This window comes from Bos mutus, chromosome 23 (genome assembly GCF_027580195.1).
Source record: "Bos mutus isolate GX-2022 chromosome 23, NWIPB_WYAK_1.1, whole genome shotgun sequence".
NCBI classification, from domain to species: Eukaryota; Metazoa; Chordata; class Mammalia; order Artiodactyla; family Bovidae; genus Bos; species Bos mutus.
Genome location: NC_091639.1, coordinates 21,505,000 through 21,532,346, shown reverse-complemented (window position 1 = coordinate 21,532,346; position 27,347 = coordinate 21,505,000). Strand labels below are relative to the sequence as shown.

Sequence of the window (27,347 nt, the reverse complement as noted above, 5' to 3'; positions counted from 1 at the left end):
GAGGGCCCATCTGACTTCTGCTCTTGTCACTAGGGTCTGTCCCATAAAACTCTGAATTCCCTAGTAACTCTGTGACATGTATTACTTACTTCCATAAAAATGTTTTATAATTCTTTTGCCTTAATTGTTGGTACATTCTATAGAGTTAAATTTTTGAGTTGTGTGTGCTATAAAAATATGTAGACATCAGAAGTAAACTCTTAAAGTCAGAGGTATTTGTTGCAGAATATTAAAAGAAAAATATGGGAAATTTTTATGGAGAGCCCTCATGGTCAAAACGTTTTTAGAAATAAAGAGAAATCACATTTAAATCCAAGGATGGAAGATGAAAGGTGTACTAAAAATAATTAATATAAATAACTGTATTTAATACAATATTTAATATAAAAATTATAGATTTTTATTCAATTTATAAAATTTACATATGTACAAATGATTCATAGCTGAGTATACTTGGAAATCATCCAAAAACTTGCTCTTAAGAGAAATGAACATGATTACGACACGATCTAGTAGCTCAAGGCATGTATTAGATGCGTTTCCTTGATTTGAACATCTTGTCCTCAGGGAGGTGCTATGATCTATGAGGGATAAATAACTACTCAAACAGTAGCTATAATATGACAAAAAGTGGAGAACTGTGCTGCTACTATGACTTAACTTACAGTATCAGAAGAATAGGTTCTGGGGACTGATGTATGGTATGGTGACTATAGTTAATAATACTGTATTGTGTACTTGATATTTGCTGAGAGTACTGTAGTTCTTAAGTATTCTTACCATACACATACACAAATGATAACTATTTGAGGTGATGGAATATGTTTCTTAACTTGATTGTAGTAATCATTTCACAAAGGACACATATATCAAATCATATTATATACTTTATATACAATTTTATTGGTCAGTTTTATCTCTTAAAAGCTGAGGGGAAGAAAGACTGTGAAAATTCTACAGTCAGGGTATAGTAGTGATGCTCACTAATGACAAAGATATGTTTACCAGATATACGCATTTTACCAAAAACTATCCAATTCATTGTTGACCGAAACATAATACTTTGTGGTTATTATTTACATGTGTGTACAGTAATTAAGAATGGAAATAATCTGAACATGCAAAAATAGCCACTTAACAATTGTGCTACAGAAATAGTCAGGAATTATATGTAGGCACTAGAGATTATTACTTAAAAGTGTGCTTATTAATATAGAAAAAATGAGTTATTAAGCATTAAAGCAAGTTAATAGCAATCTGTATAAATTTAAAAGTATGTTTATTAATCTAGAAAAATTAATGAGTTATTAAGCATTAAAGCAAGTTAATAGGAATCTATAAGGCATTAACATTTTGTTAAGTTTTATAAGTTTGAAAAGATTAAAAACTTGACAACTTACAATGTAAAAGAATCAGACTATTAACATCTAATCACACTACATGCAGAATTAAACTTATAGTGGATTAAAGTCCTAAATGTAAGACCAGAAACCATAAAACTCCTAGAAGAGAACACAGGCAGTAAGGTCTTTGACATCACTCTTGACAATTTTTGGATCGACTCCAAAGGCAATAGCAACAAAAGCAAAAATAAACCAATGAGATTACATCAGATTTAAAAGTTTCTGCACAGTGAAGGAAATCACAAACAAAATAAAAAGGCAACTACAGAATGGGAAAAGATATTTGTAAATCATATACCCAAAGGTTTATCCAAATAATATCCAAAATATACAAAGAACACAAGCAACTCAATAACAAAAAATCAAACAATCCAACTGAAAAATAGGTAGTTCTAAATAGACATTCTTCTGAAGAAGACATTCAAATGGCCAACAGACACATGAGAAGACATTCAATTGGTTTAATCATTAATTACTGTTTCTGCTGCTGCTGTTTGGTCATTAGGTCATGTCCGACTCTGTGATCCCATGGCTGTAGCCTGCCAGGCTCACCTGTCCATAGGCTTTCCCAAGCAAGAATACTGGAGGGGTTGTCATGTCCTTCCCCAGGGGAATCTTCCTGACCCAGGGATCGAACCCTCATCCCCTGCTTGGTAGGTGGACTTCTTACCACTAAGCCACCTGGGAAGCCCTCCACTAATAATTAGAGAACTGCAAATCAAAACAACAGTATCACTTCACATCTGTCAGAGAGGCTATTTTCAAAAGAACAAGAAATAACAAGTTTTAGCAAGAAAGTAGAGTAAAGGAAACACTATCTATGGGAATGAAAACCAATACAGATACTATAGAAAATTGTATAGAAGTATCTCAAAAAATTAACAGCAGAACTATCATATGATCCAGCAATTCAAAATACTAGTATTTATCTGGAGAAAATGAAAACACTAATTCAAAAAGATATATGCACCCATATGTTCATTGCAGCATTATTTACAATAGCCAAGATACAGAAACAACTTGTGTCCTTTGATAGATAAATAGATAAAGATATGGTATTTATATACAATGCAATTCTACCCAGCCATAAAAGAATTATGACATCTTGCCATTTGCAGCAAATGGATGGACCTTGATAGTATTATGCTAAGGAAATAAGTCACACAGAGAAAGACAAATACCATATGATTTCACTTATGTGAGGAATCAAAATAAAACAAATGAACAAAGCAAAGCTCATAAATACAGAGAACATATTCGTGATTGCCAGAGGGGAGGAGCATTAGCAGTGGGTAAAATGCATAAAGGAGATCAAGAAGTAACAAATTTCCAGATATAAAATAAATTATGCCACAGGAATAAAATGTGTGGCATATGGACTATAATCAATAACATTGCATGGAGAAACTGGAAGTTGCTAAGTGAATAAAACCTAAAAGCTTCCGGGCTTCCCTGGTGGTCCAGTGGTTAAGAATCCACCTTGCAATACAAGGGACACAGTTCCAATCCCTGGTCTAGGAAGAGTCCACATGCCATGGAGCAACTAAGCCTGTGCACCACAACTATTGAGCCAGTGCACCTAGAGCCTGTGCTCTGATATAGAAGAAGCCACCACAATGAGAAGCCTGCACATCACAACTAGAATAGCACCTGCTCACTGTAACTAGAGAAAGCCTATGCATAGCAACAAAGACCCACCACAACCAGAAAATAAAATAAATAAATAAATAAATCTTAAAAAAAAAAAAAGCTTCCATCAGAAGAAAAAAATTTGTGACTTTATATAATGAACAATGGTAACCAAATTTACTGTGATCCTTTCCCACTATATGCATGTTAAGTCACTTCAGTAATGTCTGACTCTTTGCAACCCTATGAACTGTAGCCCACCAGGCTTCTCTCTCCATGGGATTCTTCAGGCAAGAATACTGGAGTGGGTTGCCATGTCCTCCTCCTTTGTTCTTCCTGATACAGGGGTCGAGTCATTATGTTGTATACCTGAAAATAATGTAATGTTGTATGTCTATCATGCTTCAACTTTAAAAAATCATGACATGGAAACGTGTGACCAACAAGGGATTAATCTCCAAAATTTGCAAACAGCTCATATATATGGCTCAATATCAAAACAACAAACAACCCAATCAAAAAACTGGGCAGAAGGCCTAAACAGACATTTCTCCAAAGAAGACATACAAATGGCCAAGAGGCACAAGAACAGATGCTCAGCATCGCTGTTTTAGAGGAATGCAAATCAAAACTACAATGAGCTATTATTACCTCACATGAGTCAGAATGGCTATCATCAAAAAGCCTATACACATTAAATGCTGGAGAGAGTGTGGAGAAAAGGAAACTATCTTACACTGTTGCTGGGAATGTAAATTGGTACAGACACTAAGAACAGAATGCAGATTCCTTAAAAAACTAAAAATCCAGCAATCGCACTACTCGACATGTATCCAGAGAAAACCATGGTTTGAAGGGACACATGCACCCCAATATTCATTGCAATGCTGTTGACAATAGCCAAGACATGGAAGCAATCTAAATGTCAATTGACACATAAATGGCTAAAGAAGATATGGTACATATATACAGTAGAATATTACTCAGCCATTAAAAAGAAAGAAATGTCATTTTCAGTAACATAGATGGACCTGGAAATTATCATCTTAAATGACATAAGTCAGGATTAAGGAAAGTAACATGAAATGTTTCACATTAAAATATGAAATAATAATTCCATTGTGAAAGAAGAGTTCTGTAAACTATAGAGGATGTCAGGAAAGTGTTTTATCCTTCTTATAAATCTAAGTTGCACTGTCTTAGAAAATTAATGTACCCTTTAGAAAGTTGTTCCTATGTGTCTGTGTCAATAGTTACCTGCTGAACAATCAGGAGAATAAAAAGGCATTGTATAGCTCATTAAAAAATGACATAATTCAGACAGAGAAAGACAAGTATTATATGATACCACTTACATGGGGAATTTTTTTTTAAAGATATAAATGAACTTATTTACAAAGTACAGACAGACTCACAGATGTAGAAAACAAATTTATGGTTACCAAAGGGGAGAGGAGGGAGGGAAGGATAAATTAAGAGTTTGGGATGAACACACACACACTACTATATAGATAACTAATTGATGCTTTTGAACTGTGGTGTTGGACTCTTGAGACTCCCTTGGACTGCAAGGAGATCCAACCAGTCCATTCTAAAGGAGATCAGCCCTGGGATTTCTTTGGAAGGAATGATGCTAAAGCTGAAAGTCCAGTACTTTGGCCACCTCATGTGAAGAGTTGACTCATTGGAAAAGACTCTGATGCTGGGAGGGATTGGGGACAAGAGGAGAAGGGGACGACAGAGGATGAGATGGCTGGATGGCATCACTGACTCGATGGACGTGAGTCTGAGTGAACTCCGGGAGTTGGTGATGGACAGGGAGGCCTGGCATGCTGCAATTCATGGGGTCACAAAGAGTCGGACACGACTGAGCGACTGATCTGATCTGAAGGACCTACTGGATAACATACAGAATGCTGCTCTGCAATATTGGAAAAGAATCTAAAAAAGAACAGATATATGTATATTATAACTGATTCACCTTGCTGTACAGCAGAAACTAACACAACATTGTAAATCAACTATACTCCAATAAAAATTCATTTAAAAATAAAACCTATGACAAAAAATAAAATAGAACAAGCCTAACAATAGAAGAGATTTGCTACCAACCTCAATTCAGTAGGTAACTAATTATACACAATAAGCATTTCCATAGAGAACCCCGTCCCAAGGAAATTTCTCTGCTAACTCATCTGGGATAAGCATAAATGGACTGTTTAAAAACAATGCTCAAGAGTCTTAGAAATATAATAAAATTACACACTCACAAAGCATTCTTGATATTATCCATATTGTCTTCCTAATCTTGGCTTTTTTCTTTCTGGCAGCATTGTATCAAATTGTAAACTCAGACTTCTAAAGCTAATTCTTAAATAGTCAACTGCATACTATATTTTCTCTCTTTGAAAATTTGAAAAATTCAAGTGTGTTCCTTCCTAAATCCTTTTTTATTGTGATACTTATCTAAATAAGGTAAGTAAAAAGACACATTTTTTTTAACTATGCATTCTTAAGGAGCATTGTAATCTGTGTACATCACAGTACCTAACATATATAGGGAAAACAGCATTTCATTTCTGGGAGATGTCTCTAAATTTTGCGAATAACTAGTTTGGTGCCTATAGAGAACAACTAGATTTCTCTTCGTAATCAGTCTTTATCATTCTCTCACTTAAACCAAACTTGCTGCTGCTGCTGCTGCTGCTGCTGCTGCTGCTAAGTCGCTTCAGTCGTGTCCAACTCTGTGCGACCCCATAGATGGCAGCCCACCAGGCTCCCCTGTCCCTGGGATTCTCCAGGCAAGAACACTGGAGTGGTTTGCCATCTCCTTCTCCAATGCATGAAAGTGAAAAAATAAAGTGAAGTCGCTCAGTCGTGTCTGACTTCTAGCAACCCCATGGACTGCAGCCCACCAGGCCCCTGCATCCATGGGATTTTCCAGGCAAGAGTACTGGAGTGGGTTGCCATTGCCTTCTCCGAAACCAAACTTAAATGCATGTAAATTTTAATAAACATTAAACATTTAGTATCTGTATAGCTGACAGATACTAAACACCTGAGTGAAATGTGAAGTTTTTATTCAAGCAAGTGAATATTTTTAATACATAGTCAAAATTTGATGAATTTAATGTCCACAAGTTTCATCCAGATGTTTTAAAGTCAGATTAAGAACTTTTCTTTCTTCTCTAGTATTTTCCTACACATAACTTAATAATCACTGTAAATATAATAAAATATTCTGTGTGAAAATTATGTACAAAAAGATATACTAGGATGAAAATGTTAGTGGAGATACAAAGGAAAAATCAAAAGAAATAGTCTGATGCTTTATTAAAGTGACTTTAAACATTCATGGATAAATAGATCCCTATATAGTTAAATAGTGATGAAAATTCACTGGAAGTAGATCAAAAAGTAGGATTAAAAAGTCATGGAATCCAAGAGTTAACAGTAATGAAATATGAGAATGGCATGGAAAAGATTAGAGATCTAGTATACAACCTAGATAGCATATTCAAAAGCAGAGACATGACTTTGCCAACAAAGGTCCATCTAGTCAAGGCTATGGTTTTTCCCGTGGTCATGTATGGATGTGAGAGTTGGACTGTGAAGAAAGCTGAGTGCCAAAGAATTGATGCTTTTGAACTGTAGTGTTGGAGAAGACTCTTGAGAGTCCCTTGGACTGCAAGGAGATCCAACCAGTCCATTCTAAAGGAGGTCGGTCCTGAGTGTTCTTTGGAAGGAATGATGCTGAAGCTGAAACTCCAGTACTTTGGCCACCTCATGCCAAGAGTTGATGCATTGGAAAAGACTCTGATGCTGGGAGGGATTGGGGGCAGGAGGAGAAGGGGACGACAGAGGATGAGATGGCTGGATGGCATCACCGACTCAGTGGACGTGAGTTTGAGTGAACTCCGGGAGTTGGTGATGGACAGGGAGGCCTGGCGTGCTGCAGTTCATGGGGTCACAAAGAGTAGGACATGACTGAGTGACTGAACTGAACTGAACTGATACAATCCCAGAGCTTAATTGTACATCTTGGAAACTTGAAATCCTGAATCTATAGTCTATAATCTGTCTACCTCATTGAAGGAATTCTCAACTTTTTGATCTTTAGAACCTCCCTAGTCATTAGTAGACATTAGTGATGAATGATTAATAATATCTTGAAATATGGGTACTAAAGTTTCCTTTGTCAGAGGACTTGGGAATAGTTACTGGATGATTTAATAGGTATAAAATGCTTCCTGTAGAGTCTGGCACACAGGGCTCATTAAGTATTACTTGAAACTATTATTTTATTTTTGTATTATACACATCTGACCTAGGGATAGTGTGGAATAAAAGAGTCATAATGACATCTTAACCCTGAGTAGCTTCATGTGACACCTCACAGGAAGGCTTTGAGGATTTAATGAAATAGAGAATGTGAAAACTGCTTTGCAACCCTATAAATGTAGTCTGTTGTCCCTAAACCAATAATTAACTGTCAGGGTAACTCAGAATTTTGTCACCAGGATACATGACTCTAACTTCCCATCTGAATATCTCTCACTTGACAGATTACAGACTTCATGAAACACACTTCATGAAACTAAAGGAAAAGTATTTAAAAATCTCATTACATTATTAACTTTCTCAAAGTATTGCTTTACTCAGCTAGCTGATTTTTGTTGTTACACTATGCCTCTTACCTTAAAAAAAAAAGTTTAAAGAATGTAGCCTCAGGATGTAAAATAATTTATAGTTATGAATAAGTCTCTGATGCTAAATTATAATAGAGAATTTTCTCCTGATCCAGTTTCCTGGACATAAAGGTTGCATTTGTAGCTAAATACAATTAAGTAAATCACTGATAACTGTCCAAAGTCTCATAAAAACATGATAAGCTCACTTGATAAAGAAAAATTCTTATAAGACAGATAATTAAAATTGAAAATAAAAAGTCAAATGCCCAGTTTGAATGAAGTAATTATGCAAGAAAATTTACATGCCCAAACAAATTTTTGAGTATGAGAAAACATATGTCATAGCTAAATTCTCTCAGTTTACACTTCAGGAAACTGACATGAAATTGTTTACATTTCTTGCTCAATTCTAAATTACAAAGATGGATTTTAATAAAACCAGCCTTCATAGTCCCCATGGGGATGATACAATTATTCAGCTATAAAAATATACTTGAATCTGGAAAGGCTCTTTTGATAAGTCTTACAGTACTAGGTTTTGTCTGACTCCTTCTTTTGCTATTGTTACCTCAATATTTTTATTCTTCTTAATATTTCAGTACTGGCTTGTATTAACTAGGCTTCAAGCCACATCTACTCTATCAGACACCTGCATATAGAAACCAATAAACTTTAATTGCTTCTTCAGCTAATATTTATGCAAAAAAAAGTATGAAAATCATTACTTTGGAGTATCTGAAACAGTCACTTCTTGGCATTTAATCCTACCAGTGGCTCAGCGATAAAGAATCTGCCTACAATGCAGGAGACCTGGGTTTGATCTCTGGATTGGGAAGATCCCCTGGAGGAGGGCATGGCAACCCACTCCCGTCTTCTTGCCTGGAGAATCCCATGATCAGAAGAGCCTGGTGGGCTACAGTCCATAGGGTTGTAAGGAGTCAGACATGACTGAGTGACTGAACAACAACAACTACATCCTAAGGATGTAGTTATTGTCATCTTTATTATACAGAGCAGGAAATTCAGTTTCAGAAAAGGTTGGGTTACTTGCTTAAGGTGATTACCTTTGTTTTGTAATATCACGAAAAGCAATTAAGTCACCTGCTGTCACATATTTTAAGTTATCACCTCTACCCAATTTACTGTAGCCAATCTTCTGTGACCAGATGCTTAACTGTGCACACTGCATAACTGTGTTTTGCAGTTTTGCAAAACCTTTCTACCTTCCCTGCCACTTCCCTGTCATAGGTGAAACAAACTGAAAATAATGGATCTGATTAACAAAAGCCATCCTGAAGAGTTTTTTCTACAAGGCTTTGCTGACCGTCCTTGGCTAGAGCTTCCTCTATTCATTATCCTGCTTATAACGTACCCCATGGCCATGATGGGAAACATAGCCATCATTCTGGTGTCCAAGTTAGACCCCCGTCTGCACAGCCCCATGTATTTCTTCCTCACCAACCTCTCCTTTTTTGGACATGTGCTACACCACAAGCACTGTCCCTCAGATGCTCTTTAACCTGGGAATGTCTAAGACAATCAGCTATATGGGGTGTGCATTTCAGCTTTATTTCTTCCACATAATGGGGGGCACAGAATGTCTGCTTTTGGCTGTTATGTCTTTCGATCGCTATGTGGCCATCTGCAAACCTCTACACTACACCCTCATCATGAATCGGCGCATCTGTGTCTTATTAGTGGCCACCGTGTGGCTGAGTGGAATGACCTATGCTGTCTCAGAGGCCACTCTTACATTACAGTTACCACTGTGTGGTCGCAATACCCTGGATCACTTGTTATGTGAGATTCCTGTTTTGATAAAGACTGCCTGTGGTGCAAAGGTTGCTAATGAGCTCACACTCTCTGTGATATGCTTTTTTTTGTTAGCTGTACCACTATGCTTAATTCTTGTTTCCTATGCTTGTATTGGACATACTGTATTTAAGATTAAATCTTTGGGGGGAAGGAGAAAAGCCTTTGGGACGTGTTCCTCCCATCTCATTGTAGTTTTCTTGTTTTATGGTCCAGCCATTAGTATGTACCTTCAGCCCCCCTCCTCCATCTCAAGGGACCAACCCAAGTTCATGGCTCTCTTCTATGGAGTAGTAACTCCTACACTCAACCCTTTCATCTACACTCTGAGAAATAAAGATGTAAAAGGGGCACTGGGCAACCTCATGAGGAGCATTTTCACTTCCAAGTGAGTGTTGGCAGACATCAAATGAAATTATTTAACCATTAGGTTAGGTATATAGAGGTTTCTTTAATAACTCATTCTTGTCGCCCTTCCTCAGTTCATGTTAGATGTTCTTTTTGCAAAATATGTCACATTCCTCATATTCTTCTAAAATGGTGTTAGGCAAGGGTGATACTTGGCTAATATGCACCAGTAACAGCACCTTTTATTTGTGTGAACTTTTAAAAATAGTTCTATTCTGGTGGGTAGATAATGAAATCATAACTGTGCTAAGTAGTAAAAGAAAAGAAGGCAATAATATAAATTATAAACTCATGTGTTCAAGCTAATCATCACAGCAAGCATTCACCAGTGAACTTCCTTGATTGAGTCACCTAAGAAACATCCCGACACTCTACAAGATTGGCCCCATCTAAAAGGGAACATGGCACCACTGTGAGGCACTCTACACCTTAAATCAACCATGAGTCTCATTAAGTTTATCAGCTTAGGTAGATGCTACTGCTTCTTTAAAAACACATTGCGACTCTTGTTTAACAAACAAGTGAACAGCGTTTTTATTTTGCCTAAAAAATGTATCATTAAATATTAAAATAAATAAAATATATGTGAAACACATTGGTAAGTTTCTTAACATTCCTTTTAAATATCATAAGCATGAGCTTTCTGAATCAATGAGAGGAAAAGATACTGATATTAATAATGAACCACAAGGTAGAACCATATGGGGGTAGCCTGAAATGCCTTTTGAAACTGTGCAAGAATCATTATGAGAAAGAAACAATTTGTATTTCTAGGGTGGAAAGCAGCTTGATTACTTCAAACAATATAAGTATCTCTTTGATCCTCAAAATCTGTATCATTAAAAGTTAAAAGTGCTAAACTTAGTTCCAGGACTCACACCCGACTTAACACTTTGTCACAAAATTAGTTACATATTTTAAAGCAAATTAAATGTTTTTGTAATTATTCAGTATAGAATTAATATGATGAGAAATACAGCTTTGTAATGAAATTAACAAGCAAGAAAAATAACAGTGATGTGAACTCTTCTGGCATGTGTTCTGGTATGATCAAAATCTAAGCAAATTATTGGGTAGAAAATTGCATGCTATCCTGAACAAGAATCAGTTGGAACTCATATCTAATTTTTTATAAAGAACAGATCTTCTGGTACTTGGTCAAGTTCTTTAAATAGATTTTTGGTGTGTCTAGTTTGGAAAAATTCTAAATAACTGTAAAATTTGACTGATGGCTGAATGCCAAAAAAAAGTTTTAAAATTTTACACATACACAGAGAGAGAGAGAGCAATGAAATTTAAAATTTTGTGATGTTAAATGATATCTCTGATCATTTTTATTAAATATATCCTTTGTCTAACTTAGTCTTAAACACATAGGAATGTGGTAATATTTAGTTTGGAGGGCAAAACCCAGCAAAATTTGTGTCATAAGCTTTGCTATAGATACTGTTTTAGAGCTGTTTGGATTGCTTCCTTAAATTATCTACCACCTTCTAGGCCTGTAAACATGACTCATTTCAGAATTGTGAGTGTTTTCCAGGCTCTGAAATATCAGGACTTCCTAAAGAAAATGCACAAAAATTTTAAGGATAAAGAACACTGAGCAAAGTGGTAGTGGGAAAGCCACAGATACATGCTATTACTCTAGACTACTTCACAGTAGTCGTATATGTCCAATATATTCCAGCATGAAGAATATTCTCATTAGTCACTGAGAAGCTCTGTTGAAGGAAACACATTATATGTGAAGGTTAGAGTGTATTCTATACTTGATGTAAAAGCATGAGCAATCTCAAGATTGCCTTTTCAAGGAAGCTAATCAAAAAACTTTTCTTCTTTTCTCAGCCAAGCAAGTCTTTCCTGAAGAACAAAAGGAAGACAGCAAAGTATTGTAACCCCTAGTTATAAAAATGCAGACAAGTATTTGAGAAAGGCTTTAAGCGAGAAATCAAAAAGGTGTAACTATGATTTGCTTCACACTAGAGGTGTCCTCAAATCTGCATAGCATAGTAACTGCAAAGCCTGCCTGGTTGCTTCAGATATTCTTCATTGCTTCTTGGGTTAAGCGGGTGTTCCATGTTCTTACCTACCAATACCTTGCCTATGATGACCATTACCTTATGAGCTATATAACATTTTTACAACTATTTTCATCTCCTTTATACTTCTCACTGTTTTGAAAAATGAGAAATATAAGATGCTTATATGGCTGCATTATTTCAGAGACCTTCTTAATTGATTCATAAAACTTATTTTCTTACTATTGGTAATGGTATAATGAAGAATATAGACCAAAATTCCTCTCAATATTAACTACTTCCAAAAAAGAATAACAGTTTTGGAGAAATGATTTAAAGTATCTCATTATGTGTTTAATTAAACCAAAGAAAACAAATTTTTGATGCATTCTGCCTAAAAAACAAGAAATTAAAAGGTATGTTCTAGGAACTTCCCTGGGAGTCCCAAGGTTAAGACTCTATGCTCTCAATGCAGGGGACCCAGGTTCAATTCCTAGTCAAAACTAAATCCCACATGCTTCAAATAAGAGTCCACATACCACAACTAAAGATCCCATGTGCTGCAACTAAGACCTAGCTCAGCCAAAATAAGCAAATAAATAAAATACTTTTTAAAAGATATATTCTATGTATTTTAAGACTATGAATATCATCTTTCCATAGGAACTATACCTGCTCTTTAAATCAATCCATATCTCATTTTCAATTAAGAAAAAGATACTTTTGTTTTATTAGGCTTGTGCCATTGGAAAAAAATCTAATATGGAATTCAATATTGATTTTATATAGTTATTTTCTCCACCAGAGAGTGATTGGTATTCAGGCAGTCTGTGTTTAATTTATATCTGCTACAATGAACTCTGTGACCTTGTGATAGTACATGCTCAATAAGTCCTGAGAGAGTAAGTAAATGAAAGAGTGGCCAATGAATGGATGGATGGATGAATCATTGATGAAGAGATGCTCCATTGTACCATTAATGTCACAAGGATACAGGCTCATTCTCACCCCACTAGTCTCTTTACTGCCCCTCTTACATCTCTGTTTCTGAGGGTGTAGATTAGAGGGTTGAGGCTAGGTGTGACAACAGTATAGAAGAGGGCAATGAACTTGCCCTGATCTTGAGAATTTCCTGATGGTGGCTGGAGGTATATGCACATGGCTGGGATGAAAAAAAGGGATACGACCATAAGATGGGCTCCACACGTCCCAAAGACTTTCTGGAGTCCAGTTGTTGACTGCATCCTCAGCACTGCCCGGGCAATGGCACCATAGGAGCTGAGAATGAGGATGAGAGGTATGAGAACAAAAATGGAGCTCATGACCATGAGGGTTAGCTCATTAGCACGGGTATCAACACATGATAGTCGAAGCAGTGCTGGAACTTCACAAAGGAAATGGTCCACTTGGCGATGTCCACACAGAGGTGCCCAAAAGGTAAAAAAGGAATGAAGTGCTGAGTTTGTGAAGCCACTTACCCAACAAGCCACAGCCAACAGATGGCAAAAACGAGGGTGCATGAGGACAGTGTAATGCAAGGGTCTACACACAGCTGCATAACGGTCATAGGACATGACTACCAACAGCACACATTCAGTGGTTCCCAGTGCAAGGGAAAAATAAAGTTGAATCATGCAACCAGTATAAGAGATGGTTTTTTCTGGACCCCAGAGGTTGACCAGCAACTGAGGGATGAAGCTGGTAGAGTAGCAGAGATCCAGAAAAGAGAGGTTTGAGAGGAAGAAGTACATGGGAGTGTGGAGGTGGGAATCCAAGTATGACAAGATAATGATGAACAAGTTGCCTGTCAAAGTCATCAAGTAGAACATCAAGACAATCACAAAGAGAACTACTTCCAGATTAGGCCAATTAGAAAAACCCAGTAAAACAAAGTAGCCTTCAGAGCTTGCATTTATTTTTTCCATTATCATTCATTTCTTGTTACCTGATGAAAGAATCACATAGATTCAAAATAAAAGGAAAGTAAATGTCAAAGCAATCTTGAGGGGAAAGAACAGAACTGTAGGTATAACCATCCCAGGCCCCAGACTATACTATAAAGCTACAATAATCAAAATATCATGGTATTGGCACAAAGACATTTAGGTCAATGAAACAGAATACAGAGCCCAGAAATAAACCCACACCCATGGTCAATTAAGGAGGCAAGATATACAATGGAAAAATATAGTCTCTTCAGCAAGTGATGCTGAGAAAATTAGACAGTTACATGTAAAATAATAAAATTAGAACACTTAATCACACCATACACAAAAATAAACTCAAAATGGGTAAAAGACCTAAACATAACAATGGAAACCATAAAACTCCTAGAAGAGAACACAGGCCAAACACTCTTTGACATAAATTGCAGCAATATTTTCCTGGATCAATTCCCTAAGGTAAAAGAAATAAAAGCAAAAATAAATGAGAACTAACTAAACTTAAAACCTTTTGTATAGCAAAGGAAACCATTGACAAAATGATAATACAAGCTGTGGAATGGGAGAAAATTTTTGAAAATAATGCAACTCACAAAGGTTAATGTCCAACATGTACAAATGGCTCATACAACTCCACATCAAACAAACAATCAAAAAAAAAAAAAAAAATGAATACAGGACTTAAAGGGACATTTTTCCCAAGACATACAAAATGGCTAAAAAGCACATAAAAAGATGCTTGATATCACAAGTTATTAGAGAAATAAAAATTAAAAAACAATGAGATAGCATATTACATCTGTCAGAATGTTTATTATCAAAAAGTCTACAAAAAACAAATGTTGAGGATGTGGGGAAAGGGGAACATGCCTAACTGTTGGTGGGAATGTAAGTTAGTGTATAAAGTAAGTTGGAGAACAGTAGGGAGGTTTCTCAAAAAACTAAAACTAAACCTACCATATGATCCAGCAGTTCCACTCCTGGTTATATATCTAGAAAAATGAAAACAATCATTCAAAAAAAGGCATCTCAGTGTTCATAGAAACACTATTTACAATAGCCAAAACATGGAAGCAATCCCCATGCCCATCAACAGATGATTGGATTAAGACAATATGGTGTATATACATATATATATAGCATCACTGACTCAATAGATATGAATTTGAGAAAGCTCCAGGAGATAATGGAGGACAGAGGAGCCTGACATGTTGAAGTTGATGGGATTGCAGATTCAGATATGACTGAGCAACTGAACAACAATACAATACAATGAAATGTTACTGAGCCTTAAAAAAAGACAAAATACTGCCATTTGCAGCAATGTGGATGGCCCTAAATTATGTTATGCTTAGTGAGGTAAGTCAGTAAAAGACAAGTACTGTATGATATCACTGATGTCAAATTTAAAAATTAATGCAAATTAATGTATTGCAAAAAAGAGAAAGACTCACAAGTATAAGAAACAAACTGTGGCTACCAAAGGGGAAAGGGAGGGAAGAGGAACAAATTAAGGGCTTGGGAGTAAAGAACTACTATTATAAAATAGGTAAGCAACAAGGATATACTCCATAGCATAATGAAGTATAATCTGCAATAATAATAAATCACTATGCTGTATGCCTGAAACTAACAAAATATTATACTTAAATATACTTAAAATATACTTAAATAAAGAAAATGGGAAGTCTCCAAGAAATAAAGGGACACATGAGAAAGAAATGGAAGCCAATTTTAAGGGTCTATGACTCTTAAAGGGCCAGTTCTAAGACAATTGGGGTATTAAGAAAAACTATAACACTAATGAACCAGAGGAAATAAGAATCCACACTCATACTGATAAATTTAAAAGAATATATAAATAAAAGCTATTCCTGACATCAGTATCCTAACTAACCAATATAGAAGGAATAGTGAAGTTAGGAAGTTAAATGGATACTAAAAACTAGTGAATGAAAATATAATGAGAAATAGGATATTTACATAGATAATAGATGAGATAAATATTCCAGGCAGAATGTAAACTATTGCTCAATCTGGTTAAAAGGTTAATGGTAGTTATTTGTACCACTTTTGCAGAATTTATTTGTTTGATATTTTATCAAATTAAAAATTTATAAAGTAAATATAAAGTATTTTCACTTTTATATTTCATTCAGATATTTTCCCTGTTACAGAAAAATAACTTCTTAACAGTTGAATTCTCCCTCACCCCAGGGTGACATCTAGGTAAATAGTAACTTGAAAAATTCCTTACTTAGCTACAAAAGAAAATTCTTGTGGAACAATAATCTTTTTCAATAAATAGTTTTAGTTTTCTTTTCAGCATTTTCATGCCATTTCCATTTATGTGATTATAGAAAGCACAAAAATTACAATCCAAATAATCTTAAATATATAATAGATATGAGGATATGATGAACAATATCACATTTAGTTATAATTTCACAATACTTATACAGAACAAAAAACACTGAGCTTGAGTGAAATATTATTATAGAAAGAACTTTATCTTCTGATTTGCTCTCTTATACTCACAGCTTATTTCTAAATCAAAAACTAAAACACAATACAAATACAAAAAAAAAAATGACACACACAGGCACATCAACTATGGATGGATACTCACAATACGAAGAAAGCTAAAAATCTTAGTTCACATGAATAGATCTGTGAAACAGGGAGAACAGTGGTAGAACGTATCTTAAAAGACATGTGAATATAACTGACTTGAAAAGAGAAATTTTGGGGAAAAGGAAGATATAAATTCACCAAGAGAGCAAAGAAGCAAGGGTGTGAGGTTGGAGGAAGATAGAAAAATGACTACTGGTGCTGAAAGTTGAAAGTGTGCACATGTGTATCACAGGGTTGAGAACCTGAACACAGGGCCTCAAGGAAGTTTTGACATTACTTCTTTCCTCTGGGACAATAACTGAAACAATATATAAATTCTGCTCACAATTTATAATGTCTACATATATTTTTATTCTCCAACGTAGAGAATTCTGAATATTTACTGAAATCATTACATGGCTGTTTATCACTTATTATACTGTTCCTGCTGCTGCTGAGTCGCTTCAGTCGTGTCCAACTCTGTGCGACCCCATAGACAGCAGCCCACCAGGCTCCCCCATCCCTGGGATTCTCCAGGCAAGAACAGTGGAGTGGGTTGCCATTTCCTTCTCCAATGCATGATAGTGAAAAGTGAAAGTGAAGTCACGCAGTCGTGTCTGACCCTCAGTGACCCCATGGACTGCAGCCTTCCAGGCTCCTCCGTCCATGGGATTTTTCCAGGTAGGAGTACTGGAGTGGGGTGCCATTGCCCTCTCCTTGGGGGTTTCTTAGTTGCTCACATTTTATAAGAGCAATTCTTGAAAAAGACGTTAGCAGTAGATAAATGGTTAACTTTCAGCAGGAAAGTCACAAACAGGTTGGCTCCAACGCTGTAAGACTGATTCGGACCCTAAAACTTAATCATTAGCTAGCTGTTACACTAATCTAAACTACTTTATACACCTCAGAAATCATATAGGATAATCAGACAGTATATGTTTTAAAAGAACTTTTTAATTAAGCCAATATATAATATAAAGAACTATTAAGTTATGGAAGGAGAGTAACTATAAAGATATAAATAGAGCTCTAAAACTTGGAAAGGAGCCTTCCTCCTCAAGGCTAAAGTTCAGACCTTACCGAAGACAGAATGGCTGCCGCCCAGTGGATCCTGAAGTTCACCATGACAGAATCAAAAGATAGCAATGGTCGAATAAATCATAAAGAATATTTCATTTAGAGATCACTACCACTTGTGGGATAATGGGAAAGTTCCAAAATTTTTCTGTATTTTCATAGAATGGGAGATACTGCATCATGAGAAATATAAACCCAAATGCTGTCATTGCTTCTTCTAAAGCTGATATAATTTTCTCCTTCTTCATACAGTTGCATAAATAACTTAGTACATTACTTCAAACAAAATAGCAGCTGTCAGATACATTTATCTGTTGTAAGACCCATCCTTCAACATTCTTACAGAAGTTTGAAAGGAATGAGATAAGAGACAAAAAAAAATAATATCATATGTAAATAGAGAAACTGCAGGATGGTTAAACTAATGGTTTAATTTCTTCTTACAAGAGGAGGAGAAATAAAAACCTCATCAAAGTTATAAGCTATGGAATGAAATATCTCTTTTTTAAAAAATAAGACATGGAAGAAATAGTGAGGGACACAAGTCCCTTTTTCCCATCCCCATATAACTGGTCAGGTTATTTTTTTCTTACATTAGTCCTTCAACACTCTTATTTAGTGCTTAAGCAGTATTGAAACAACTCCTTTCTCTTCTGTCCTTCCTGTGACCGTCAACATTCCCTGTAGTTGTCTGCCTAATCTATGCCTCTTTATCATGTGGACCAGTCTGATCTCTGGTTTTCACCTCTTTGAAAATACCAACATAAATGGCTGCCTACATCATATGTTCTAAACTACTACATCAATATATGAAAGCAGAGTCTGAAAATTACTATGATTATCATTGCTACACAAGAGAGAGTCTTGAGTCTACCAAAAAGATATGGTTTTAGCAGGAAGGAAGAACTCACTAGAGCATTCATTCTGTCAGGGGATGGACTCCTTTTCATAGAGCAAGTGGTGCCCTTATGGAAACAAAAGAATAATGTGACATGCTTTCCTTAACTGGGGCCACTGGGAGGGTAAACCCCCAAGCAGCAATTAATGCCCTTCAAGGAGTTGTTCTAGTTAGAATTTTCTGAGGAATCCTTCAACATGATACACAGTTGCAGTAAAAAAACAATGACTCTAGACCGATCATCACTGATAAACATGCATTAAGCTGTGTTTATAGGTAACGGAATGCATTATCCTGAAATTTCTTTTGCAATTCCTCATCATGCTAAAGGCCACATTTCAAGGATAACTTGTCAGAATTATTCTAACTGAGGGAGGAAGGAAGCATAAGTCATTTAAAAAATGGAATACATAAAGATGAAACTGTACATCCTTGCCATGTTAATTGTCTCTGCCTGACATCTCTAAAATTCAGGGCCAAGTTCAGCCCTCAAAAGTATTGAAAGTAATCTTTGAAAACTATAACTCAGAAAGCAATGACCAAAACTCTGAAAACTTAACAAAACTATTTAATATTTCCAAAATATTTTTATCAATAATTTCCCTAGATGTCTTGTCAAGAGTTTTGCCATAATATATATAAACAAATAAAATTACCTGTGATTGCTAGCCTACATCCAATAATTGACTTGTTACTATAAAAAAGTATATAAAGAGTTTATGGATTAATAAATATGTTTAATTTGTTATATTGTTTCCAGCTAATATATTCCATCTGTAGAAAAAAATTTGGTTTGGAAGTCATATAATAGTACTACATTTTTAAAAGTATAATTTTAAGAGAGCAATTAAGTATTTTTCTTTCTATTTAAGAGAGGTACCAGAAAATAGTCTTTATGTTTCAGTGATCTTGACTGTTGTAAGGACTCAATAAGAAAAAGATTTTAAGTTTTCAGCAGTACTTAGTACATAATTATTCAATACATCTTAGCTATTATTATCATCAGAGTGAAGTTTAATTTGAACTGATATTTTAACACATGATTCTACCTTATTTTCTTGTTATTCTTTATTTTGGATATTTAAAATATTACACATAGAACATCTATCTTCCCACAACTCAGAATTATCAATTATGATTTTTATATATTTAAATCAAGCATATTTTAGCACACAAAATATCATAAATAAAATCCATATCCCTTTTAATTACCACTCTTTGACCCAAAACCCAACCCAGAGACAACCATTATCATGAATTTGGCATGTATCATTCCAGTTCACCTCAATATATATTAAATAATAATGAATATTTACATATTAATATCACTAAATAGTTATATATTCATGCTCTAAATTTTATTTTGAGGAGGAAGAATTTAAAGAGCAATCCAACACTAGCAGTAAAATTGAGTTATTTAAACCTGGGAAATATCTGACAACCAGGACTATAGCATTTTCATACCAAGTTCCAATATTCCTCATGCTGTGGTTGCTAGACTTGTAGAATATTTAGCTTCTGCCAATCTATTGGGTGCTAGCAATTGTGAAATTCTTATGTGCAATATTATAAACTTATTGTAAATATAGAAATGGTATAAAATAATTTAATTAAAGTAGAGTATTTCTAAAACAGCAGCTCTCAGCTTCTTTCTTTTCCCCCAACACACTTGAGAATGAAACACCCTGAAAGTATGTGACTTTCAAAGCACTTGATAGAAGAAATATGGATTCTGCCTTTTGGTTATTTTCAGAGTCCATACTCACTCCCAATTATATAAAATCCATGCAAAATATTTTAAGTATCAGATTGTCATGGACCATAAGGCACAAGTCATATATGAGGGATGAAAATGGACAAATGACATTAATTCATTTCTCTACACTTCTGGCAAGTTGAGTTACATGAGAAGAAAGTGAATTAGAATACTTTATAAACTATTAAAGTATCCTGGAGAGAATTTCACTTGGAGTTAAGTTATGGGCACTGATAATTATTACTGGATATGATTTACTTCTATTCCCATGTTTTTAATCTTTATAAGCTGTCAGAAAAATTACACACTGCAAGTGTGAGAACACACCAGTAATGTATAATATGATGACACCACTGAGGTTGGGATTGAACAGGGTTACTACAATGCCAGAAGAAGCTGTTTATCCTCATTTAATCAGTATCAGTTCAGTCACTCAGTCATGTCCAACTCTTTGCAACACCACGGACTGCAGCACGCCAGGCTTCCCTTTCCATCACCAACTGCCGGAGCTTATTCAAACTCATGTCCATTGAGTCAGTGATGCCATCCAACCATCTCATCCTCTGTCATTCCCTTCTCCTTTCACCTTCAATCTTCCCAGCATCAGGGTCTTTTCCAATGAGTCAGTTCTTCACATCAGGTGGCCAAAGTATTGGAGTTTCAACTTCAGCATCAGTCCCTCCAATGAATATTCAGGACTGATTTCCTTTAGGATTGACTAGTTGGATCTCCTTGCAGTCCAAGGGACTCTCAAGAGTCTTCTCCAAAACCACAGTTCAAAAGTATCAGTTCTTCCACACTCAGCTTTCTTTATGGTCCAACTCTCATATCCACTCATGACTATTGGAGAAATCACAGCTTTGACTAGATGGACCTTTGCTGGCAAAGTAACATCTTTTTTTGTTTGTTTGTTTTAACTGATTTATTTTTTTATTGAAGTATAATTGCTTTACAGAATTGTGCTGTTTTCTGTCAAACCTCAACATGAATCAGCCATAGGTATACATATATCCCCTCCCTTTGGAAATTCCCTCCCATTACCCTTCCCATCCCACCCCACTAGGTTGATACAGATCCCCTGTTTGAGTCTCCTGAGCCATACAGCAAATTCCCATTGGCTATCTATTTTACATATGGTAATGTAAGTTTCCATGTTATTTTTTTCATACATCTCACCCTCTCCCCCCATAAGTCTGTTCTCTATGTCTGTTTCTCTGCTGTTGCCCTGTAAATAAATTCTTCATGGAGTGAGTCAGAAAGAGAAAGATAAATACTGTATTCTAACACAGTAATACATCTTGGTTTTTTAATATGCTGTCTAGGTTGGTCGTAGCTTTTCTTCCAAGAAGCAAGCATTTTTTAATTTTCATGGCTGCAGTCATCATCTGCAGTGATTTTTGGAGCCCAAGAAAATAAAGTCTGCCATTGTTTCCCTTGTTTTCCCATCTATTTGCCATAAAGTGCTGGGACCAGATGCCATGATCTTAGTTTTTTGAATGTTGAGTTTTAAGTCAGCTTTTTCACTCTTTTTCACTTTCATCAAGAAGCTCTTTAGTTCCTCTTCACTTTGTTTCTTTTTTTTTTTTTCCTCTTCACTTTCTGCCATAAGGGTGGTGTCATCTGCATATCTGAGATTATTGATATTTCTCCCAGCAATCTTGATTTCCAGCTTATGCTTCATCCAGTCCAGCATTTCTCATGATGTATTCTGCATATAAGTTAAATAAGCAAGGTGGACAATATACAGCCTTGATGTGCTCCTTTCCCAATTTGGAGCCATTGATTTGGTCCATTGTTCCATGTCCAGTTCTAACTGTTGCTTCTTGACCTGCATACAGATTTCTCAGGAGGCAGGTAAAGTGGTCTGGTATTCCCATCTCTTTCAGAATTTTCCACAGCTTGTTGTGATCCACACAGTCAAAGGCTTCAGCATAGTCAATGAGGCAGAAGTAGATGTTTTTCTGGAACTCTCTTGCTTTTTTGATGATCCAACGGATGTTAAATTTGATCTCTGGTTCCTCTGCCTTTTCTAAATCCATCTTGAACATCTGGAAGTTCTCGGTTCACTTACTTTTAAAGCCTAGCTTGGAGAATTTTGAGCATTACTTTGCTACCATGTGAGATGAGTATAACTGTGTGATAGTTTGAACACTCTTTGGCATTGCCTTTCTTTGGGATTGGAATGAAAACTGACTGTTTTCAGTCCTGCGGCCACTGCTGAGTTTTCCAAATATGCTGGCATATTGAGTGCAGCACTTTCACAGCATGATCTTTTAGGATTTGAAATAACTCAGCTGGAATTCCATTTCCTCCACTCCACTAGAGCTCTGTGACAACCTAGAGGGGAGGGATGGTGAGGGAGATGGAAGGAAGATTCAAGAAGGAGGGGACATGTATACCTATGGCTAATTCATGTTGATGTATGACAGAAACTATCACAATATTGTAAAGTAATTATACTCCAATTAAAAATAATTTTTTTTTAAATTCAAAATGTGTGAGATGCAGCTAAATCAGTGCTGAGAGGAAAATTTATAGCTTTAAATGTTTTATGTTTAAAATAAAGGGAGGGAGGAGCTAAAATGGTGGAGGAATAGGACAGGGAGACCACTTTCTCCCCCACAAATTCATCAAAAGAACATTTAAACGCCGAGTAAATTCCACAAAACAACTTCTGAATGCCGGCAGAGGACATCAGGCACCCAGAAAAGCAACCCGTTGTCTTTGAAAGGAGGTAGGAAAAAATATAAAAGACAAAAAAAGAGACAAAGAGGGAGGGACGGAGCTCCGTCCTGGGAAGGGAGTCTTAAAAAGAGAGAAGTTTCCAAACTCCAGGAAACACTCTCACTGCAAGTCTATGCCGAGCCTTGGAAGCACAGAGGGCAACATAACAGGGAGGGAAAATAAATAAACAATTAAAACCCACAGATTAGGAGCCCAACGGTAACTCCCCCAGCGGAGAAGCAGCACAGACGCCTGCACCTGCCACTAGCAAGCGGGGGCTGGGCAGGGAGGCGGGGGCTGCATCGCTTAGAGTAAGGATCTGGCCTGAATGCCCTGAGTGCTATCTGAGCAAACTAATTTGGGCTAGCAAACCAGAGTGTGGGATAGCCACCACGCGAAAAGCCAGCCCTAACCTAAGACACCGCCAGGCCCGCGCACGGAACAAAGGACTGAACAGAGATAGCTGGCTGCAGACCATCCCCCTCCGGTGACAGGCAGCCAGAGCCGGAAGGGGGCAATCGCAGCCCCAGAGAGACATTATCTACAAAACTGTAAGTAGGCATCTTTGCTAACTAAGACTTCTTGGGGCTCTGGACGGTCAACATCTGCCTGAGAAGGTGCGCCGGTTGTACACCTAGAAAACCGAGCGGTGGGGAGGTGGTAAGTCGCAGCAGCCGCGCTCCCCAAACACCTCATCACCTGAGCTGCTGGGACCTGGGAAGGGCACAAAACGCAGGCCCAACGGAGTCTGTGCCTCTGAGGACTACCCGAGTGCCTGAACCTGAGCGGCTTTGACCTGGGAGGTGCAGGCAGCCCAGGGCCGGCCTCTGATGGTTCCTGGCAGAGTAACCTAGAACCTGAGCAGTGTAGGCAGGGAGGCTACACACGCTGTGAGCGGGAGCAGGCCCGGTGTGGCTGAGGCATTGCGAGCACAGGCCAGTGTTACTTGTTTGCAGCGTCCCTCCCTCCCCACAGCGCGACTGAACAAGTGAGCCTAAAAAACAAAAAAAAGTGTCCACCACCACCCCCTTTGTATCAGGGCAGAAATCAGACACTGAAGAGACCAGCAAACAGAAGAAGCTATAACAGAGGGAACCGCCTTGGAAGCGACAGGCAATAGATTAAAACCCTGTCGTTAGTACCGACTACATAGGAAGGGGCCTATAGATCTTGAGAAATATAAGCCGGACCAAGGAACTAGCCAAAAATGAACTGACCCCACAATACCCAAATAACACCAGAGAAAGTCCAAGATATATTTTTACTATTTTTATGATCATTCTGTCTTTTTTTTTTTTAATTTAAAAAAAATTTTTTAAGACCTCTATTACTCCTTTAATTTTCACTATTATAACCTACTATTACTTTGCAAAAAAAAAAAAAAAAAAAAACCTATTTTTTTAAGCAAACTTCATATATATATATTTTATAATTTTTGTGACCTTGTTTTTTTCTTTTTCTTTTTTTCTTTCTTTTTTTTTTCTTTTCTTTAAAATTGTACTTTTGAAATTCCAAACTCTACTCTAGATTTTTAATTTTAGCTTTTTGGTATTTGTTATTAATTTTGTACCTATATTTTTTTATATAATTCTTGTGAATTTTTTTTTCTCTTTCTTTCTCTTCTTCTTTTCTTTAACATTGTATTTCTGAAATTCCAAACTCTACTCTAGATTTTTAATTTATGCTTTTTTGTATTTGTTATCAATTTTGTACCTATATTTTCTTTATAATTTTGTGACTTTGTTTGTTTTTGTTTGTTTGTTTTTTTTCCTCTTTCTTTTTCTTCTTCTTTTCTTTAACATTGTAGTTTTGAAATTCCAAACTCTACTCTAGATTTTTAACTTTTGCTTTTTGGTATTTGTTGTCAATTTTGTACCTATATTTTCTTTATAATTTTTGTGAATTTTTTTCCCTCTCTCTCTTTATTTTCCTTCTTCTTTTCTTTAACATTGTATTTTTGAAATTCCAAACTCTACTCTAGATTTTTAATTTTTGCTTTTAGGTATTTGTTACCAATTTTGTGCCTTTAAGAACCCAATCTTCAGTACCCATTTTTTACTTGGGAGCGAGATTACTGGCTTGACTGCTCTCTCCCCACTTTGGACTCTCCTTTTTCTCCACCAGGTCGCCTGTGTCTCCTCCCTAACCCCTCTCTACTCTACCTGACTCTGTTAATTTCTGTGTGTTCCAGACGGTGGAGAACACTTAGAGAACTGATTACTGGCTGGATCTGTCTCTCTTCTTTTCATTCCCCCCTTTTATCCTCCTGACCACCTCTGTCTCCTTCCTCCCTCTTCTCTTCTCTGTATAACTCCGTGAACACCTCTGAGCGGTCCAGTTGTGGAGTGCACATAAGGAAGTGATTACTGGCTAGCCCACTCTCTCCTCTATTGATTCCACCTCATCTCATTCGGGTCACCTCTAACTCCCTCCTCCCTCTTCTCTTCTCCATGTAGCGCTGTGAACCTCTCTGGGTGACCCTCATGGTGGAGAAACTTTTCATCTTTAACCTAGATGTTTTATCAATGGTGCTGTATAGAAGAAGTTTTGACACTACTGTAAAAATAAGACCTATAACTGGAAGCAGGAGGCTTAAGTCCAAACCCTGACTCCAGGGAACTCCTGACTCCAGGGAACATTAATTGACAGGAGCTCATCAAACGCCTCCATACCTACACTGAAACCAAGCACCACACAAGGGCCAACAAGTTCCAGTGCAAGACATACCAAGAAAATTCTCCAGCAACACAGGAACACAGCCTTGAGCTCCAATATACAGGCTGCACAAAGTTACTACAAAACCATAGACATCTCATAACTCATTATTGGACACTTCATTGCACACCAGAGAGAAGAAATCCAGCTCCACCCACCAGAACACCAACACTAGCTTCCCTAACCAAGAAAACTTGACAAGCCATCTGTACAAACCCACACAGAGTAAGGAAACTCCACAATAAAGAGAACTCCACAAACTGCCAGAATACAGAAAGGACACCCCAAACTCAGCAATTTAAACAAGATGAAGAGACAGAGGAATACCCAGCAGGTAAAGGAAGAGGATAAATGCCCACCAAACCAAACAAAAGAGGAAGACACAGGGAATCTACCTGATAAAGAATTCCAATTAATGATAGTGAAACTGATCCAAAATCTTGAAATCAAATGGAATCACAGATAAATAGCCTGGAGACAAGGATTGAGAAGATGCAAGAAAGGTTTAACAAGGACCTAGAAGAAATAAAAAAGAGTCAGTATAATGAATAATGCAATAAATGAAATCAAAAACACTCTGGAGGCAACAAATAGTAGAATAACAGAGGCAGAAGATAGGATTAGTGAATTAGAAGATAGAATGGTAGAAATAAATGAATCAGAGGGGAAAAAAGAAAAATGAATTAAAAGAAATGAGGACAATCTCAGAGACCTCCAGGACAATATTAAACGCCCCAACATTCGAATCATAGGAGTCCCAGAAGAAGAAGACAAAAAGAAAGACCATGAGAAAATATTTGAGGAGATAATAGTTGAAAACTTCCCTAAAATGGGGAAGGACATAATCACTCAAGTCCAAGAAATGCAGAGAGTCCCAAACAGGATAAACCCAAGACGAAACACTCCAAGACACATATTAATCAAATTGACAAAGATCAAACACAAAGAACAAATATTAAAAGCAGCAAGGGAAGAACAACAAATAACACACAAGGTAATTCCCATAAGGATAACAGCTGACCTTTCAATAGAAACTCTTCAAGGCAAGAAGGAATGGCAAGACATACTTAAAGTGATGAAAGAAAATAACCTACAGCCAAGATTATTCTACCCAGCAAGGATCTCATTCAAATATGAAGGAGAAATCAAAAGCTTCTCAGACAAGCAAAAGCTGAGAGAATTCAGCACCACCAAACCAGCTCTCCAACAAATGCTAAAGGATATTGTCTAGATAGGAAACACAAAAATGGTGAATAAATTCGAACCCAAACAATAAAGTAAGTGGCAATGGGATCATACTTATCAGTAATTACCTTAAATGTAAATGGGTTGAATGCCCAAACCAAAAGACAAAGACTGGCTGAATGGATACAAAAACAAGACCCTACATATGCTGTCTACAAGAGACCCACCTCAAAACGGGGGACACATACAGACTGAAAGTGAAGGGCTGGAAAAAGATTTTCCATGCAAATAGATACCAAAAGAAAGCAGGAGTAGCAATACTCATATCAGATAAAATAGACTTTAAAACAAAGGCTGTGAAAAGAGACAAAGATGGTCACTACATAATGATCAAAGGATCAATCCAAGAAGAAGATATAACAATTATAAATATATATGCACTCAACATAGGAGCACCGCAATATGTAAGACAAAT

The 27,347-nt window shown here is 36.5% G+C and overlaps 2 protein-coding genes across 2 annotated transcripts; one reads left to right on the top strand and one right to left on the bottom strand.

Annotated features, from left to right (window-relative positions):
• The first annotated feature begins 8,990 nt into the window (after positions 1-8,990).
• Positions 8,991-9,927, top strand: LOC102280744 (olfactory receptor 2B11-like). Its single transcript, XM_014482747.2, is given in 2 exon segments — positions 8,991-9,191; positions 9,193-9,927. Coding segments are annotated over 2 exon segments (936 nt in total).
• A 3,038-nt stretch (positions 9,928-12,965) lies between these two features.
• On the bottom strand, positions 12,966-13,896 carry LOC102280177 (olfactory receptor 2J3-like). Its single transcript, XM_014482749.2, is given in 2 exon segments — positions 12,966-13,880; positions 13,882-13,896. Coding segments are annotated over 2 exon segments (930 nt in total).
• Between the last annotated feature and the right edge of the window lie 13,451 nt (positions 13,897-27,347).